This window comes from Euwallacea fornicatus, chromosome 17 (assembly GCF_040115645.1).
Source record: "Euwallacea fornicatus isolate EFF26 chromosome 17, ASM4011564v1, whole genome shotgun sequence".
In the NCBI taxonomy this organism is placed as follows: domain Eukaryota; kingdom Metazoa; phylum Arthropoda; class Insecta; order Coleoptera; family Curculionidae; genus Euwallacea; species Euwallacea fornicatus.
In genome coordinates this window covers 547,600-563,165 of record NC_089557.1, presented here as the reverse complement: position 1 = coordinate 563,165, position 15,566 = coordinate 547,600, and the positions used below count along the sequence as shown (strand labels likewise).

The 15,566-nt window shown below is 50.4% G+C and overlaps 1 protein-coding gene across 9 annotated transcripts in view; it reads right to left on the bottom strand.

Annotated features, from left to right (window-relative positions):
• Obsc (Obscurin) overlaps window positions 1-15,566 on the bottom strand; it is a 30,586-nt gene that overhangs the window by 3,137 nt on the left and 11,883 nt on the right. For 5 of the 9 annotated variants that reach the window (XM_066292074.1, XM_066292075.1, XM_066292073.1 and 2 more), the window contains 30 exons: window positions 15,195-15,446; window positions 14,339-14,480; window positions 14,106-14,290; window positions 13,772-14,045; window positions 13,105-13,260; window positions 12,911-13,044; window positions 10,630-11,017; window positions 10,299-10,580; window positions 10,068-10,243; window positions 9,725-10,012; window positions 9,030-9,206; window positions 8,281-8,925; window positions 7,501-7,619; window positions 7,281-7,449; window positions 6,852-6,972; window positions 6,675-6,799; window positions 6,460-6,623; window positions 6,203-6,407; window positions 6,128-6,145; window positions 5,640-5,869; window positions 5,235-5,589; window positions 4,802-5,040; window positions 4,517-4,748; window positions 4,150-4,463; window positions 3,935-4,093; window positions 3,156-3,400; window positions 2,114-3,100; window positions 1,516-2,036; window positions 1,127-1,425; window positions 16-710 (listed from right to left, as the gene is read on the bottom strand). In XM_066292074.1, the coding sequence (XP_066148171.1) occupies window positions 16-710; window positions 1,127-1,425; window positions 1,516-2,036; window positions 2,114-3,100; window positions 3,156-3,400; window positions 3,935-4,093; window positions 4,150-4,463; window positions 4,517-4,748; window positions 4,802-5,040; window positions 5,235-5,589; window positions 5,640-5,869; window positions 6,128-6,145; window positions 6,203-6,407; window positions 6,460-6,623; window positions 6,675-6,799; window positions 6,852-6,972; window positions 7,281-7,449; window positions 7,501-7,619; window positions 8,281-8,925; window positions 9,030-9,206; window positions 9,725-10,012; window positions 10,068-10,243; window positions 10,299-10,580; window positions 10,630-11,017; window positions 12,911-13,044; window positions 13,105-13,260; window positions 13,772-14,045; window positions 14,106-14,290; window positions 14,339-14,480; window positions 15,195-15,446 (8,296 nt within the window). The remainder of the gene's footprint in view (window positions 1-15; window positions 711-1,126; window positions 1,426-1,515; window positions 2,037-2,113; window positions 3,101-3,155; window positions 3,401-3,934; window positions 4,094-4,149; window positions 4,464-4,516; window positions 4,749-4,801; window positions 5,041-5,234; window positions 5,590-5,639; window positions 5,870-6,127; window positions 6,146-6,202; window positions 6,408-6,459; window positions 6,624-6,674; window positions 6,800-6,851; window positions 6,973-7,280; window positions 7,450-7,500; window positions 7,620-8,280; window positions 8,926-9,029; window positions 9,207-9,724; window positions 10,013-10,067; window positions 10,244-10,298; window positions 10,581-10,629; window positions 11,018-12,910; window positions 13,045-13,104; window positions 13,261-13,771; window positions 14,046-14,105; window positions 14,291-14,338; window positions 14,481-15,194; window positions 15,447-15,566) is intronic. The other 4 variants (XM_066292076.1, XM_066292077.1, XM_066292079.1 and 1 more) reach the window with 4 other exon arrangements.

Below are 15,566 nucleotides of genomic sequence, written 5' to 3'. Positions count from 1 at the left end.
AGTCCAGGTACTTACTGGCTCTCAGACTTGATGACTCCGATTTCGTAGTTGAGAGGCGACCTCGAGGGCAGATGATCTTCCCACGTTCTGGTTTTCGGAGTTCTATCCCTCGGTGGGGACGGTCTGGGAGTGTAAACTTCCCCGGGCGGATAGACCATTTTGGAGGGATGGGTGAAGGCTCCCTCTAGCGGTCTACGCCGGAACCAGCTTCGGCACGATGCATTATCGTACCAATCCCTATACAAAGACCAGTAGTCCCTCAAGTATCTGCTGCTGATTTGATACTCGTCCTGGTATCTTCTGTCGCATCTCTCGAGCCACGGATGCCTCAACGCGGTCCTCACGTCCATCCTTCCATCTGGATGGTACACCAAGAGTTTGGTGATAAAATCGCGAGCCTCGGGGCTGAATTTGCACCACCATTCGTCGTCAAAGGACCACGTGCCGTCGCGGATTCTAGTCAGAGTTTCCCTGTCGTGGGCGCCTCTGAACGGGGACCTTCCCGAGAGCAAAATGTAGGTGATGATGCCCACGCCCCACATGTCGTGCCCGAAACCGACGCCTTCGTTGTTGGCGCACTCGGGGCTCACGTATTCGGGCATCCCGTACATCAGGGGGTACAAATGCGCCGAGCTGATTTGTCTCGAGAGGCCGAAATCGGTAATTTTGAGATCGTCCCCACCGGGATGGGCGATCAGCAGGTCTCCCAGCTGAAATCGATGTTAACTATAAGTAATAAGACAGCTAACTGCAATGCGACAGCATTACGTCGCTTCCACCGCACAGCGAGGAAGAATGAAACGATCAGTAAGATCGCTTTCACCATGTAGTCAGGAAAAGTAAAACGGTAAATACCCGCGCATCCACCATGCAGTCAGGAAAATTTAAACGATAAATGAACTGGAATCGAGACTAAAATAGCCTCAAATTTGGCGTAGAAGTAGGAATTGTAGTTTCAGTCTTGGTCTCGTGATCTCGCCAAGCTCTACTTGCGATGAAAACAAGGGGCGCGACGTAATGGCTGCCGCATAAGGTGGGGCGCGACGTGAGAATGAGATACAAATGTCACATTTTTCCTCAGATTATACACAAGTCTTGACGAAAGGGATTTTTTAAGCCCGCTTACGTTAAGACCCATATGGGCATATCCCCGCCCGTGCATGTATTCCAGGCCTTGAAGCAGCTGTCTCATGAATCCGGCGATGTCGCTCTCCGTGTAGTAGTCGGTCCGGAGGAGATAGTCTGGAACTAGCTCTCCTCCGGCGCCCAATTCCATGATGATCCCCAATGTGTCGTCAGTCTCAAACGCATCATGTAGAGAAATTAATTTCCTGTGGCGCAGCTGATTCAGAACGTCCAGCTCATTGTACATGAAGGGACGCAGGTCACCGCGGCCGTGCATTATCTTCGCTGCCCAATTGCGACCTAATGAAAAAGATCATCGGAGAGACACGAGAATAGAGAAATTTTGCGTTCGTCATAAATCTCCCACCGTGAGAACTTCATCTATCTTACCATTGACCCTTTCGACCGCATGGTAGGTAATTCCTTGAGTGCCCCTGCCGAGCTCGTCTCCGAGATCGTAATAATCAGTGATGGGTCTCTTATGCGGCCTGATGGGGGATATGTTGGTGTACGTCCTGATCCCGTACTCTCGATCATCGTCCTCGACGTACAACATGGCAGACGCGGAAGCCGTACCGGCCACGTTTCGTGCCGATACCGAATACAGACCTTCGTCCTTGTAGATGACGTCGTTGATGGTGAGAATGGTGGTGTCGGGTTCGCGGAAGGTGATTTTAATCCTGCTAGATGGCGCCAGGGGCTTCCAGTCGCGGTACCACTTGATCTCAGGGTAAGGTACGCCCACGATGCGGGCGATAAATTGGACGCGTCCTCGAACGAGTCCGTATTGGATGTCCGGACGTTGGATGAAGTACGGGGATTCTGCGATTTCCAGTCGTACTCTTTGACGAGCCTCGCCGTGCTCGTTTCGGGCCACGCACTCGTACCACCCCACGTCTCTGTCCAGCATCCTGGAAAATATCGTGAGTTTAAGCCGCGTCCGCGCACTCCTCACTCGAGACCGAAGTGCTCAATGCAATTGACTTACTTGTTGATGAACAACGTCGCCTGTCCGTTCCTCGTGTAGCTCCAATCGAAGCGACCTCCGGGCTCGACCAGCTCGTCGTTAAAGTAGAAACTGATTTTGGGTTTGGGGTACCCATACACGAACCAAAACAAATTGGTGTTTTGGTCCTTGACCCCGTACTGGGTCGGATGCTCCTGTCTCAAGAAAATCGGCGCCTGCGCCATGCCATCGTGCAAGGGCCGCTCGATGTCAAAGTCTTTCGGGAAATAGGGCGAAGTCTCCGGCCTGAAGTCGATGTCCGGGGGCAAGTACGGCTTGAACTTCGGCAAATCCGGCTCCAATTTCTGCCGGTGCGTCACCGCGAATGGCGAAGGATCGCTGACTCCATATTTATTCTCCACCCTCACTCGGAACTTGTAATCTCTGAACGGCTCCAAGTTTCTGACCCCGCAGGTGCAGCTTCTGATCCCAGTGCGCACCGTAAACCAATCCCCATTGGGCAGCTCGCACATTTCCAGCTGGTAAGTCACAGGTTCCCTCGGACCGGAAGGTATTGAGGGTTTCCACGACAACGTCAAGTGTCTATCGGTCATTTGAGAGATGATCGGGGGATCTGCCAGAGGCACCGGGGCTCCGCTGCGTTTGTGCTTATCGAAATCTGTGTACTGATCGGTCATGGGACGTTTCGGTTTCGATTCCAACCCTTCGTCGAACTTGAGCGAGGCGTGGCAGATGTCGCTGCCGTGCTCGTTGAAAATCTTGCAGGAGTACTTCCCCAAATCGTCCTGATCGACTCCGCATATTGTCAGTCGCAAAAGGCCGGCGGTGTCCTTGTCCATGCGAATCCTGTTGGAGGGGTAGATCTTCTCGTCGTTGTGGTACCACTCGACCTCCGGCTCGGGGATTCCCGTGGCGCAAGCCGTGAACTTCGCAGTCATGCTTTTGTATAGCTCGGTGTCTCCGATGCGTTTCAGGAACGTCGGGGGCTCGATCTTTTGCTGGAACTTGCTGCAATCAAATTTTAAGAGGTCAATGCGAAAACAGCATTTTAAGCATTACTAACATCTCCTTGACGACTTCCAAGGAAGCGGTGCAGACGGCCTGCCCTTCGGGATTGGTGGCGGTGGCCCTGTAGACCCCGGCGTCTTCAGGCTGGCAATTCGTGACGTACAAGCAGCAGGCGTCTCCGTCTCTTTTAATGTGGTACTTGTCGCTCTCGCGCAACGGTTCTCCGTCTTTGGTCCAGGTGACTTCGGGTTGTGGTACTCCGGTGACTCGGCACGGGAACTTGGCGTCGCGATTTGGAAGCTGGAAAGCAAATCCAGTTCAGTTTTCTGGCAATGGGGCGCCGCGGCGCAATTTCTTGGTGCGGGATCTGGAGACGTGGTACCGCACGTTGCTCCATCGCCGCCCCCCTGTCAACTCCCGAACGAACTGGTTTTTTTTTTTTAACCATTCGAAGGCGGCAGCAAACAGGACAAAAAAGTAGATTTCTTAGGCGTCCGTTCATATTTTCCATGCTGCTTACGTCACCGCTGGGGCAAAAGGGCCTATTTTTTCAAATAGAGGCATGGGTCAAGTGACGCCTTAAATTAACGGCCTTCGGGAGCTACATTCAGTGGCGCAGGGCGATGCCTAATCTACCGATTAGTTTTCGACAAAACCGGGTATAAATTTGGTAGAAAATGCCATATAAACGCTTAAATAATAAATAAACGGTGAAGAAGCTCGTTCGTGGACGATTTTAGTCATCTTTTTGTCATCATTATCACTATTCTACCAATTGGGAACTTTCGGTAGAATTATCGCCCAAAGCGATTTCACCCAGACCTCGGAGCTCACCTGCTGCAGATCAGTAAACCTCTGCGTAAACGCCGGGGGTTGGAAGACCTTCCTCACTGTGGCTTTGCCCTCCGTAGATTCTTGTCCGAGCGGATTAGTAATGGTCACTCCATAAATTCCCGCGTCCGCAGGTGTCGCTCTGTCGATCTTCAATCCCACCTGCGACCGAAAAACTTCGCTTTACTTGCCACCGTTCGCTGAATCATTTTACTGACCCTGCGTCCGTCGCAGGTCATCAGAACGCGGTCCGAGGCCACGATGGGGACCCCGTCCTTGGTCCATTCGACAGTTGGAATGGGGTTCCCCGTAAACGGGGCCTCGAGCACCAGCTGTTGGCCCTCGTCCACGGAGACATCTTTCAGTTTGTGCAGGAACATGGGCCGTTCCTCGGGCTCGTCCGGCTTGGTCGAAGATTGGATGGTCAAAGGGGCGGCGGTTTCCACCTCCCCGGCAGAGTTCGACGCCACAGCCTTGTAGGTGAGGGCGTCGCGCATTTGGTCGCACGCGTCGATGACGAGCGCAGAAGTACCTACGGAGGAGGTCCGGTGAACCACCGAAAACAACGAATTTCTCCATGTTTACCATCGGGACTCTCGATGATCTTCACGTGTTTGTTATCCGAAACGATTTCGGCCCCATTGCGGGTCCACGTGATCTTGGGAGCGGGGAAGCCTTCGGCCTTCACTTCCAGCCTCACCGGGAATCCCTCCACCACGGTTTGCGGGAACAAGGTCTGAGTGAATTGAGGCCTGGTGGGCTTTCGTTCCGTGGTTATGAGGGCGTCTCCCACGGCCTCGCCGAGCTTATTGGTAACCTGCAACGGCCGGCTTAGAAACCTGAGTTATCATCGGACAGCACTGAGTCTACTTTGAGCTCGTAATGTCCGGCATTTTCGGGCTTCATCACATCCACAACTAAAGCTACACGTCCGTCCGGATGGTTCTCAAAGTGGATGTTCGACGAGGGTCGGACGGGTACTCCGTCTTTGAGCCACTTGATCTCTGGAGGAGGATAGGCCTGAACCTTGGCCTCCAATCGCATTTCTTTGCCTAGAGGCACCTTTTGGTCTTTGAAGCATTTGAGGAACTTGGGTCGGGTCTGTTTGGCTACAAAGTGAGAAGAATAGGGTTTTGATTAGTTTCCTTAGGTTGGACGTACCTGATCGTTAAAGCAATTAAGGCAGCAAAATAAAACGACAATTTGACGTCTAAAAGCACTTTACTACTACTAAGCATCTCAAGCGATCATTAATCATCGTAGAACTTCTTGACGATGTAAGCGCGGTACCAAAAATACTCACGTGCCACTGCGACTGCGCACAAGCAGGCGGTTTCTCCATTAGGGTTCTTCACGACGAGCTTATAAGCGCCACTGTCCGAGGCTTTGCACTGGTCAATACTGAGCTTGACAGTACCGTCTGGGAGTGTGGTGGTTCTGACGCGATCGTCGTCCGGAGAGATGGGTTCGCCATCTTTGTACCACATCGCCTTCGGCTTGGGACTTCCCCCGATTTTGGCCCTCAACTCCAACGGTTCGCCCTCGTTCACGTCCAAGTTCCGGTCCAACTTCTTGGATAAAGTGGGCGGGGTTTGCACCATGGAGATGCGCGCGCTGGTCTCGGCTTCTCCCACCACGTTAACTGCCACGGCTTTGTACTGGAAGACCTCTGCATTAGATTCGATTTTTTTCCGTTACAAAGGCGTACAATTCCGACGTCCTTCTCGTTGTAATTGGTGACGGTCAACGCGCTGGTGGCCTGACTGTCCCCCTTCGAGGTGACAATTTGGTGGTTCTCGTCGGGGACGATTTCCTTGCCGTTCAGGAACCATTTGATTTCGGGTTTGGGCAGACCGTCCGCGCGTACCATCGCGCTGAACTCGCCCCCGTCCTCGATTTGGTCGTCGTTGAGGGCGGTGATGAATTTGGGCCTTTCAGCTAGAGGGGGAAAGACAGACTTTAAGTGTCGCGATATGCGAGTTCTGAGGCCGATAGAGAGCGGGGCCCGCGGCCGTCGATCGGTTATGGGAAAAGTGTGAAAATCCGATATCTGATTGGTCAGAACGAAAATACACGTTTATTTTGCGATCTACAGGGTGGCCCGCTCAAAGCAGTAGCGCAACAACATTCTCATATATTCGAGCCTTCAGCGCAAAAGCCAAAAGCAAACAAAGCGAAAATATCAACGGAACTTACTCGTTGGTTCCGCCTCTTCTGTAATATCCCAAAAACCCCATTAGTACCGCTCAGAATGTTCTGAGTAATACTTACTGATCGTCCTCAGTCGAGCCTCTGAGCTGTTTTCTCCCAAATCGTTTTTAGCCACCACCTTGTAGTAGCCTTCGTCCGCTAACATGACCTTATGGAACACAAGCTTGTAGGTCTGATTTGCCCGATCTTCCACTATCGAAATCAAATCGCTGGCCTTGATGACTTTGTCGTCTCTCATCCACAAGATTTGGGCCTCCGGATTCGCCTGATTTGACGTTTTTCTATAGAAGACTCTAGCTGAAGCCTCACGTCTTTACCTGCACGACTACCGTGAACTCCGTGGCCTCACCAGGAACCACTTTGACGTCCTCGGGACCCTCGATCTCCGGTCTAAGGACGATGGTGAGCTGGGCCGAGTCCTCCAACTGTCCCCACTTGTTCTTGGCTTGGATCGTGTATTTGCCCCCATTGGATCTTTCGCCTGCAACCCCTCGATTTTCGGCGATTTCTCTTTTGTTAGAAAATCACTTACATCTGGGGATGGTCAGGGAGAAGGTGCACTCTTTGAGGCCGTCCTCAATGTCGTGGTCCTCGGTCTCCAGGATGATTTTGTCCTTCTCGAAGTCCGCATTGGAGATCGGCTTGCCGTCCTTTAGCCTGGAACAAAGCCCACTTACGAGTTGGTTTTTGTTTTAGGTACCTGACGTACCATGCAATATCAGGAACGGGTTCGCCCACAATGACAGCCTTAAAAGTGACCCCGTCCTTCTTGACGACGGTTTGGTCCTTGAGGCCTTGCTTCAGTTTGGGTCTGCGCAGTTCCGACTCGGCTGTGAGAAAATTGACCGTTAAACGTCGATTTAGTTGCATCATTAGTTGCACAAAATTTGACCTGGGCCCATAAAAAGCGCATTCACCATTTCGTCACGAGAAATTTTTCCCCCTAGTGCTTCGACCTTCTCCTCGTTGTGCTTGCTTACCCCTCACCTTTCGACGAGAACAAACTGAATGAAATTTCCCGCTTGGCGCCTTCGAATTTCTCTTCGCCTCTTCTCGGATTTTCGCCGCGATCCGCAATCCGTTCGCCGGCGCATTCACCATTCTGTCAAAAATTTCGACAACGAATCTTGAAACTTACGTGTAACCTCCAGGACCGCCCGTTGCTTAATCGCCCCCACCGGATTAGTTAAGGTGCACTCGTAAACGCCCGCGTCTTTCAGCTCCAACTTGAGTATTTCCAGCTTGAATTCCTCGCCATTTTGGCTGGCAGTCATGCGAAGATGGCCATCCGGCTTAATCTCTTTGCCCTGCAGAAGGACCAATCAAGGAACGAACGGTCGAACGGTTAGAATGCTCACGTCAAGTGTCCAAGTGGCGACTGGTGGGGGATTAGCGAATCCTCGCACGATGTAGGTGATGTCCAAGGACTCTGGTCGAGAACCGTCCTTCATGTTGGTGTCCAGAATTATCGGTTCAGCTAAAAGGTAGAGGAGCATTAAAATCCGAATTTGTCGATTGAGCCTCTCTTTCATTGAGAATTGTCGAGCCGCGGACGTGGTGTCGATTAAATTTGGCATCGAAGAGGTGCGATGTTTCCTCACGTGAGTAACCGGCAGATTTGTATTTTTTTTTTAAACACCGTATAGAAGAACTGGGCATGCGCGCGATCAGGACCTCACTTCTTTCCTCCCTGTTGGTGAATGAGCGTGAGTGAGAGCACCCACAGTAGTATGTCGCAGATCGAGTGGGTGGCCATGTTGCCACGCGCGACCGCGGACCTCGGATCGAATCGGGCTGACGCGGCAGTTTTCCCGATATGTCGGGAAGTTCCTGAAGACGTCACAACCCGGCGGCCCAAGCGAAATTAAACGAGTGCACCAATATAGAGGGTGTTCATCGACAACCATCCCTCCAATTTAGTTGATTAATCAATTCTATTATTGTCAGTGCTTCTCATTACTTAAACTTAGTCTAACGTGTGCTGTTGTGTTATATATCGTTTTAGCGGTGCTTTACTTACCTTCTTCATTAAGTCAGTGATTTAAAGCATGCGTAGAAGCTACCTACAATTTTAAGGCGGGTTACATAATTACATGAACACTGGAAAAGGTAGCTGTGCACAGTCAAGTGTGTAGTACCTTTGGGGGTGTCTTTCTTGGCTTTTTGACTCTCCCGCCGCTGCAGCTGTTCCTCTTTCTGCCTCTTCGGCGTCGCTTCCTCTTCGTCGGGTTCGACGAGGACCATCTCCTCAATCGTGGCCTCCCGTCCTCGCCCTCTCTTTGGTTCTTCCTGGTCAGTTCGGATCTCATACCTCCTGATGGTCTCTTCGGCAGCCGCCTCATCTGAAGTGGGCGCTTTGGCCTTCTTTGGGATTTTGATACTGGCGTCGGCCCCCTCGGGGGACGATCCTTTGCGGCTGATCTTCACCTCCTCCGCGTCCTCGCTAACGGCCGGTTTGCCTCTTTTGAACTTCACTTGAACGTCCTCGACCTCGGGAGATTTCGTCACTTTCTTTTCGTCGAAATCGTCATTATCGACTTCTTCGATTTCCTGTATTTCCAGGGCCTTCGCTCTCGCCGGTTTGGCCTTCGGGGGCTCTGCGCTCAGAGGTGTTTTGGGCTTGTGCGCGTCGTCGATGTCGTCGAAGTGCTCGGCTTCCTCGATAATGGCGGAAATGGCTTTTTTCGGTATTTTCGGAGACGAGGGCTCCTCGATTATTGGCTCGGGGGATTTTTGAACGTCGGACTTCTTCTTTTCGATCTCACCTTTTTCCGAGAGTTTTCCTGTTTGTGTGGGAAAAAGAGAGAGAGAGAGGCGAAGCGTATCAAATGCCTACTAAAATGCCTGCTAAAAAAGCGAAATCCCCCTCCTCCCGGAACATTCTTACCTTGTTGCCTTCGAGGTCGATTTCGATCGTCCTCGTCGTCCTCGACCTTCGGCTTCTTGGGCGGCTCCATCCTGACTTCCTCGATGGGCTCCTCGTCGATCTCCTTCTCCTCGATGAGTTCCTCGACCTCCATTTGCTGTGTTTCGTATTCTTCCTCGGCGTCAGTGTGAGTGACTTCTGTTTGTTAGCGGGGGTCAGAACAACACAAGGGATCAGAAACGTTTATGGTTGTACGCAGGTCGGTACAATTTGCACGGATGCACTTGCACGGGGGTGGGAGGTTTATACAAATAGTTCAGGCAAAGTGGAGGACAACAGAGGGGCAAATCGCAGCTGGAAATGTAGTGAACGAATTCGGAAATTCTGCGTGGAAATGCGAGTGGTGTGCGCAAGAGAACGTGGGAAAACGGCGCGAAAATGCTTTTTTAGCAGAAAATTTTTTTTCGGAAATTACGAGCTCTCAGCTTAAGAGTTTAACGTTCCTCCCCCCTCTGCGATTTACCCCTCAGGTAGGGAACAATTCCTACTCAAAAAACACCCGACATTCTACTGCTCACGTACTTACGGTGTCACCGCCAAACTTTTTGAAAAAAACTTATGAAAAAAAACATGTTTTTAGCAGTTTTCATTGGTTGTGATTGTTGTCATTTCCGTTGTTGCATTTTTCACAAAAATGCATAGAAAATCCTACTCACTTTGCACAGTCACGAAGCTCTTGCTGCTGATCGTCCCCAGCGTGTTGGTGACGATCACTTCGTACTCTCCCTGCTCCTCGTACTTAACCAAATTCACCGCCAAATGAAGAGTTTCGTATCTCTGCTTGTCTCTCGTGATCTTGATTCTGGCGTCGGTGGTCACCTCCCGTCCGTTGCGCAACCACTTGACCGCCGGCGGGGGACAGGCGTCCACTTCCACCTCTAAGTGCAGCTCAGCCCCCTCGACTACCGTGGTGTCTTTCAGGTGTCTGATTATCCGGGGGGCGCCTGTGGGGGGTTTAAATCGTAGGTGACGGAAGGAATTTGAAAAGGGGAAATTTACAGTTGACGGTGAGCTTAGCGCTGGTTTCTGCGGCCCCGCACTCGTTGCTGAGCTTGCAGGTGTAGTGTCCGGATAGTTCGCTGCTCACTTCTTTGATCACCAGCTGTACCCCGTCGTCGGACTCTTGCCGAGTGAATTCTGCCCTGCTTTCCTTCAGCTCGACTTCGTCCAGGTACCTGAGGAAAATTACCAATTCTTGGAGGGTCAGTTTCGAAAACTTACACGAAATACCATTTGACTTGGGGTTTCGGGAACGCCTCCATCTTCACATCCAGACACACGTTCTTGTCCTTTTCGGTCACGGTCATGTCGTGCAGCCCCTGTATAATCTTGGGGGGTTTCTTCACGTCCACCTGCACCACATCTTCACCGCTCCCGTGGATGTTCAGCGCCTTAAACTTGTACTTCGAAGCGTCGGTTGTGACGGCCCCAGTGATGCGCAGCAAGTACACATCTCCATCTTCTTTGATCACGTAGTGCTCGCTGGAATGGATCTCCTCATCGCCCTTAAACCTGAAGAACGGGGATTAAATTCGTCACCAGAAGCTGTTTAAATCGAGACCATTTGACTTCGGCTTTCGGCTCCGCCTGAACTTTAACTTTCAGCTCCAGATCTTGCCCCTGGGCCACCACCTTGTCGGGGCCCAGTTTCTCCACGATTTTCGGCTTGCTGTGCACGTCCACCTTCCAGAACTGCGACACTTGGGCCAGCTCGTTGCTCGCCACGATGGAATAGGACCCAGTGTCCGATATGGCGGTTTTCTCCACCACCAAACTGTGCTTTTCCCCTTCTTTGACGATCTCAATCCGCTCGCTTTTCTTGATCTCCTTGCCGTCCTTGTAGAACTGCACTTTCGGCTCGGGGATTCCCTCCACCTCGGCGGTCATCTTCAGTAGGAGGTCGGAGTGAATGGAAATGTCCTCCATGTTGTTTTTGATCTTGGGGGGAGCTTCGTGGAGAGAGGAAGAGTTAAAATTCGCGTGAAATATGTGGGATTGCGGGGATTGAAAAGTGGGAGGACAGTGGCGGGGCGCGGAGTGCCGCATCGAGAGGGGCTTTTGGTGCTTTTATGAAATTTCAAACGCAGGTGTCTCCAACGATTAACGGGCGTCCCGTGCTCGGAGGGTAAATTTGTCGCCAGCTACGGCCCGAAATGTGCAGCTTTCCATCCCACCATTATTATTATTATTATTATTATTATTTTACTTTGAGCTTTTAGCTTTCGTTATTAATTTCGGGGATTTTTTATCGTGTTTTTCTAGTTTTACTGGTTTCGTAGATGTAAAATTCCCCCCATCCGCAAAGAATTTAGTTTTTTTTTTGTTTTTGGTATTGCAGTTGCGCGTCGGGGAGCTTCGAACGTCGCGTGCTCTCTGCCCTAAATTCGAAATTTTGAATCTATTTCCCAATCGATCGCGTTCGTTTCATATTCCTGCCGTATGCGGCATAAAAAAAACCTCCAATCCGTAAAATTTCAATTTGTAAATTGGTACCGAAAGTGGAAATTTCGAACATAGTCGCCTCAAACAACTGACGGCCGCCCTATCTCGGCAATGTAAATTTCTCGCGAACTACGTTCGAAATTCGCCTCCTCTCTTATCCCCTTCGCACTCCGCCGGCAATCCTCAGATATTGCCGGATCGAAGTACTTTTTACCCAAGCGTGAGTCATTCAAGTACTCCTTACTATCTAGTAAGGGGTCCATAGCAGTCGTACCTCAGGTAGAAATAAAAAATTCACGTACTATTTCATAGTGCAGTGTGATTTTGGGACCGATGAGCTGCTCGTTTGCAAGGTCGAACAGGTTTTTGCATGTTTTGAAGCGATAAACGTTTCCTGGGCGATTTAGTCGAGCATTAGCACAGCAACAAAGCAGATGTTTATTGTGCGAAACGCGCTTTTAGTCGGGATAATTGGGCATTTTTTCAAATTTCAAAGGCTTGTGAGACGCGTCACTAGTGCGGGTGACACGTAGTGACGCGTAGTGAGTGATCGCCGGCGGTGGCGGATGCTTAACGAGTGAAAGTGCGTGTCGCGATCAAGTTTTTCTCCTTTGGCAACAGAGGCGGATGTTGTGGTGCTTTGCCAAAGCAAAGATGGCGCCTGCTCACGTTGGAATAAGCGTTAAGGTACGACCTGGAGTGGTATCTCAATTTGATTTTTTATTTTCGCTGGTGCTGACTACCCACACCTTTAACGAACGGTCGCTTTAAAACTCGCATGCCGATGCGTTAATGGTTTAGCCTAAATGGGAAAATGTCGCGTTCGTTTCTCGATTGGCATCACGCAATCGTTCCTTAGTATCGTGTGCTCTAGGCGATGCCTCCGATTTTCAAAATGGCGGAGGCACCCAATTTTTCGCCATTGTCGAAACGTCGAACCGCAACAGCTCGGACGGGCTTGGGGGAATTACCGTAAAAAATAACTGAATTTAGTCGAGCTCCGTGAGATGGCGCAAATCGCCTGTCGGTGTCCTGCGCAGTTTCCGAGATACAGCATTGTTTAGGTCCTTAATTTTTGCGATCTCCGTGGGCAGTACCGAACCCATGTGGTTCCGTCAAACCGAAAACATTTCTATGAGAAACGTGCACGAAAGTATGCACCTAAATTTCGGTCAAATTCGCCCTAGAGCTGGTCATCCGCCCTCTTCGTATATAGATTTCCTAGATATTGAAATCCAGTTGCCCTGCGGCGCATTTGCTAATATACAGGGTGACGGAGAATGCTGTGCACTTTCACCCCTCCTCGCATGCGAGGCGGCACTGGCAAACAGAATAAATGAAACAGCAAAGTACTCGACGGTGCCCTCGTCAAACCTCAAAATTCACACGTGAGAACTCACCTTTGACAACCAGCTTCATCTCAGCAGTGTCAATGCCCATTTCGTTTTCAGCGATGATTTTGTACACGCCGGCATCTGCCTGTTTCACGTCTTTAATCACCAAAGACATGCTCTCCTCGTCCTCATACAGAAACCTGCAATCGCAAGTTTAAACCTGCCGACTCGGCAGACACGAAACCGCTGGATTTCCTTACTTGTATCGAATTCCGGCCTCGACGGGTTTACCATCGTGTTCGAACTTGACCTGCGGCTTCGGGTACCCCTTGACTTGCAGCTCGAGCATGGCCTGATTACCCGCGGTCACCACGGGTTCTCGTTTTTCAATTATTAGCTTGGGCTTTTCGGGTTCCCTAAATGAGATTTCCATTGAGAGTGCGCCAGTTCCGATGGAAGTTTTCCCTCATACGAGGTGTCCGTTTTCGGATCTCAACCATGGGGATCTTGGCAACCATGAAGGATGCGAGGTGGGCTAGATTGGGGCAAAGTTGCGCAGTTTGGAGATCGAGAATGTGCCGGTTTAAAATTTGAGAATTTTCCGCGACTTTTGGAGAAAACTAAAATTTTCCAGAAACGCATTTGTTTCTTCCTCAGCTCGAGACTCCATCAGTGCAACCCTTCTACAACGAGACGTTTTCACGGTTAAAATCCGACGTTTCGATTTTCCACGACCCTCATCAACTTTGTTTTTTTTCTGACAAGCGCCATCTTGAACTTTCGCATTTGCGCATTCGGCTGTGTTTTCTAATTGCGATGATGTTTTACGTGAGGCCCCAATTTAACCGATCTCGTATTTGCCAGTCCCCATCGTTGAGCTGCAATGTACTCAGCGACTGAAGAGAGGAGCGCCTTAACTGTCCCTACCTGAAAAGCTGATTAACAGTGCCGTGCACCGTAAGTTCAGCGCTGCAGGATATATGTCCTCGCGAGGTCTGCGCCACGCAAGTGTACAAGCCCACATCATCTGGTTTAACATGCTGAAACACTAGAGCTATGGAGTCTTCATCGTCCCCCATCAGCACTTTGAACCGCTCATCTGGCACGAAAGCCACTCCATCTCTCTTCCAAGTGAACTCGGGCTTCTCCCCTGGGGGCAGTAGTTCGCCCTCCGGCATCTCGTCTATGATCTCTTTGTTATCTGAAAAATTGAAAAATACTTCGGATGAGCGCTCAGAGCAGAAGGAAAGTGGACGAGTACCAGTTACGGTGACTGAAGCTTCAGAAAGGGCTTCGCCGAACTTGTTGGTGGCAACGCATTTGTAGATTCCGGCGTCGCTCTTCTTCACCTCTGGAATCACGAGCTCGTAGAAACCTTTATCGGAGTGCTCCCTGATTATCTGCATCCGCTTGTCTGTTTCCGAAATCTTCTTGCCATCCTTGAAGCTACGAGAAGGTCTTATTGGGGGGCCACTCGACATAACGGAGACTTACAAGCTGATGTCTGGATTGGGCTCGCCCACCACTTTGACCATGAAGCGGAGATAGGTATTTTCCAGGAGCTCAGCGTCTTTCATGGAAACCAGGAACTCTGGATGGTCGCTTTTGGCGCGCTCCTCGCGTTCATCGGTTGAAACTAAGTGAGGAAATTTCTCGGTTGGTTGTGATTCGGTTAAGGTTAAAGAGACTCGGGACGTGGTTAAGGTTAATACACGAAGGTCGGGACGTTTGGAACGCAGTCGCAACTTCCAAAACCTTTGTCACTAAGAACCTAGTTTAGTCACATCCTGAAGTATTGCAAAACTACCACGGTCCCTTTCGTTATCAGTGTGAATTTTATTTTTTCGATTTATGCGCCTCGACATGTGGCAACGCCGCGTTAGTCGTTAGGCGAGCCGCCAGTCACGGAAGCTGCGAGAAACGTTGCCGAGTGAAGCAAAAATCCAGAGCCTGGCTTTAAGTCGATCTGGGGGTTTCACTAGATCAGTCGAAACGGCCCGTTTAATACTAAGAAATTTGAAAAAAGATATTTTAAATATTATTCCGAGCTACCAGGAGTGTGAAATTTCCTTTAGTAGTAAACTAGGGTCAAATCTCAAGACGTGGCAACATCGGACATACTTTGACAACTACTGTCACGCCATAGACACTTCCGAACAAAGGACAGGCTGTGTTCCAACAGCTTAACACGGACATTGAGGCACGTTCCTGTCTTCGATGTCACGTGCCTCCACACCATGACAAGTGTAAGTTTCTGATACATGTTTCACGCACGTCGTGTTACTGTGGGGCTCCAAGACACCCACGGACAACATATAAAAGGGACAAAAATTCGCTTCGGCCTACTAACGTTCGTGAACAACTAACTGCGCAGAACAGGATGCGGTCGCCTTGTTGCTCTGCGCAACTGCCGTGTAAATGCCCCCATCCTCCTCTTTCACCTGCCTGACGATCAGTTTGTACTCGTTCCCAGTTTCGCCCACTGTAGTCTGGATCCTTCCGGACATGCTCCCGTCCTCGTTCAGTGGCTTACTGTCCTTAAGCCACTTGAAGTCTGCCGGCTTATCTTTAAGCAACACCTCGAAAAACGCGCTTTCCCCGGCTAAATCAACGTGAAACGAAAATTATAAGGGAGAGAACGAGAGTGAGAGAGAGAAAGAGAGATTGCAAAAGCCGCGACGTGACAACGAGGAAGTCACACTTCAAATGGCAACGCTGATTG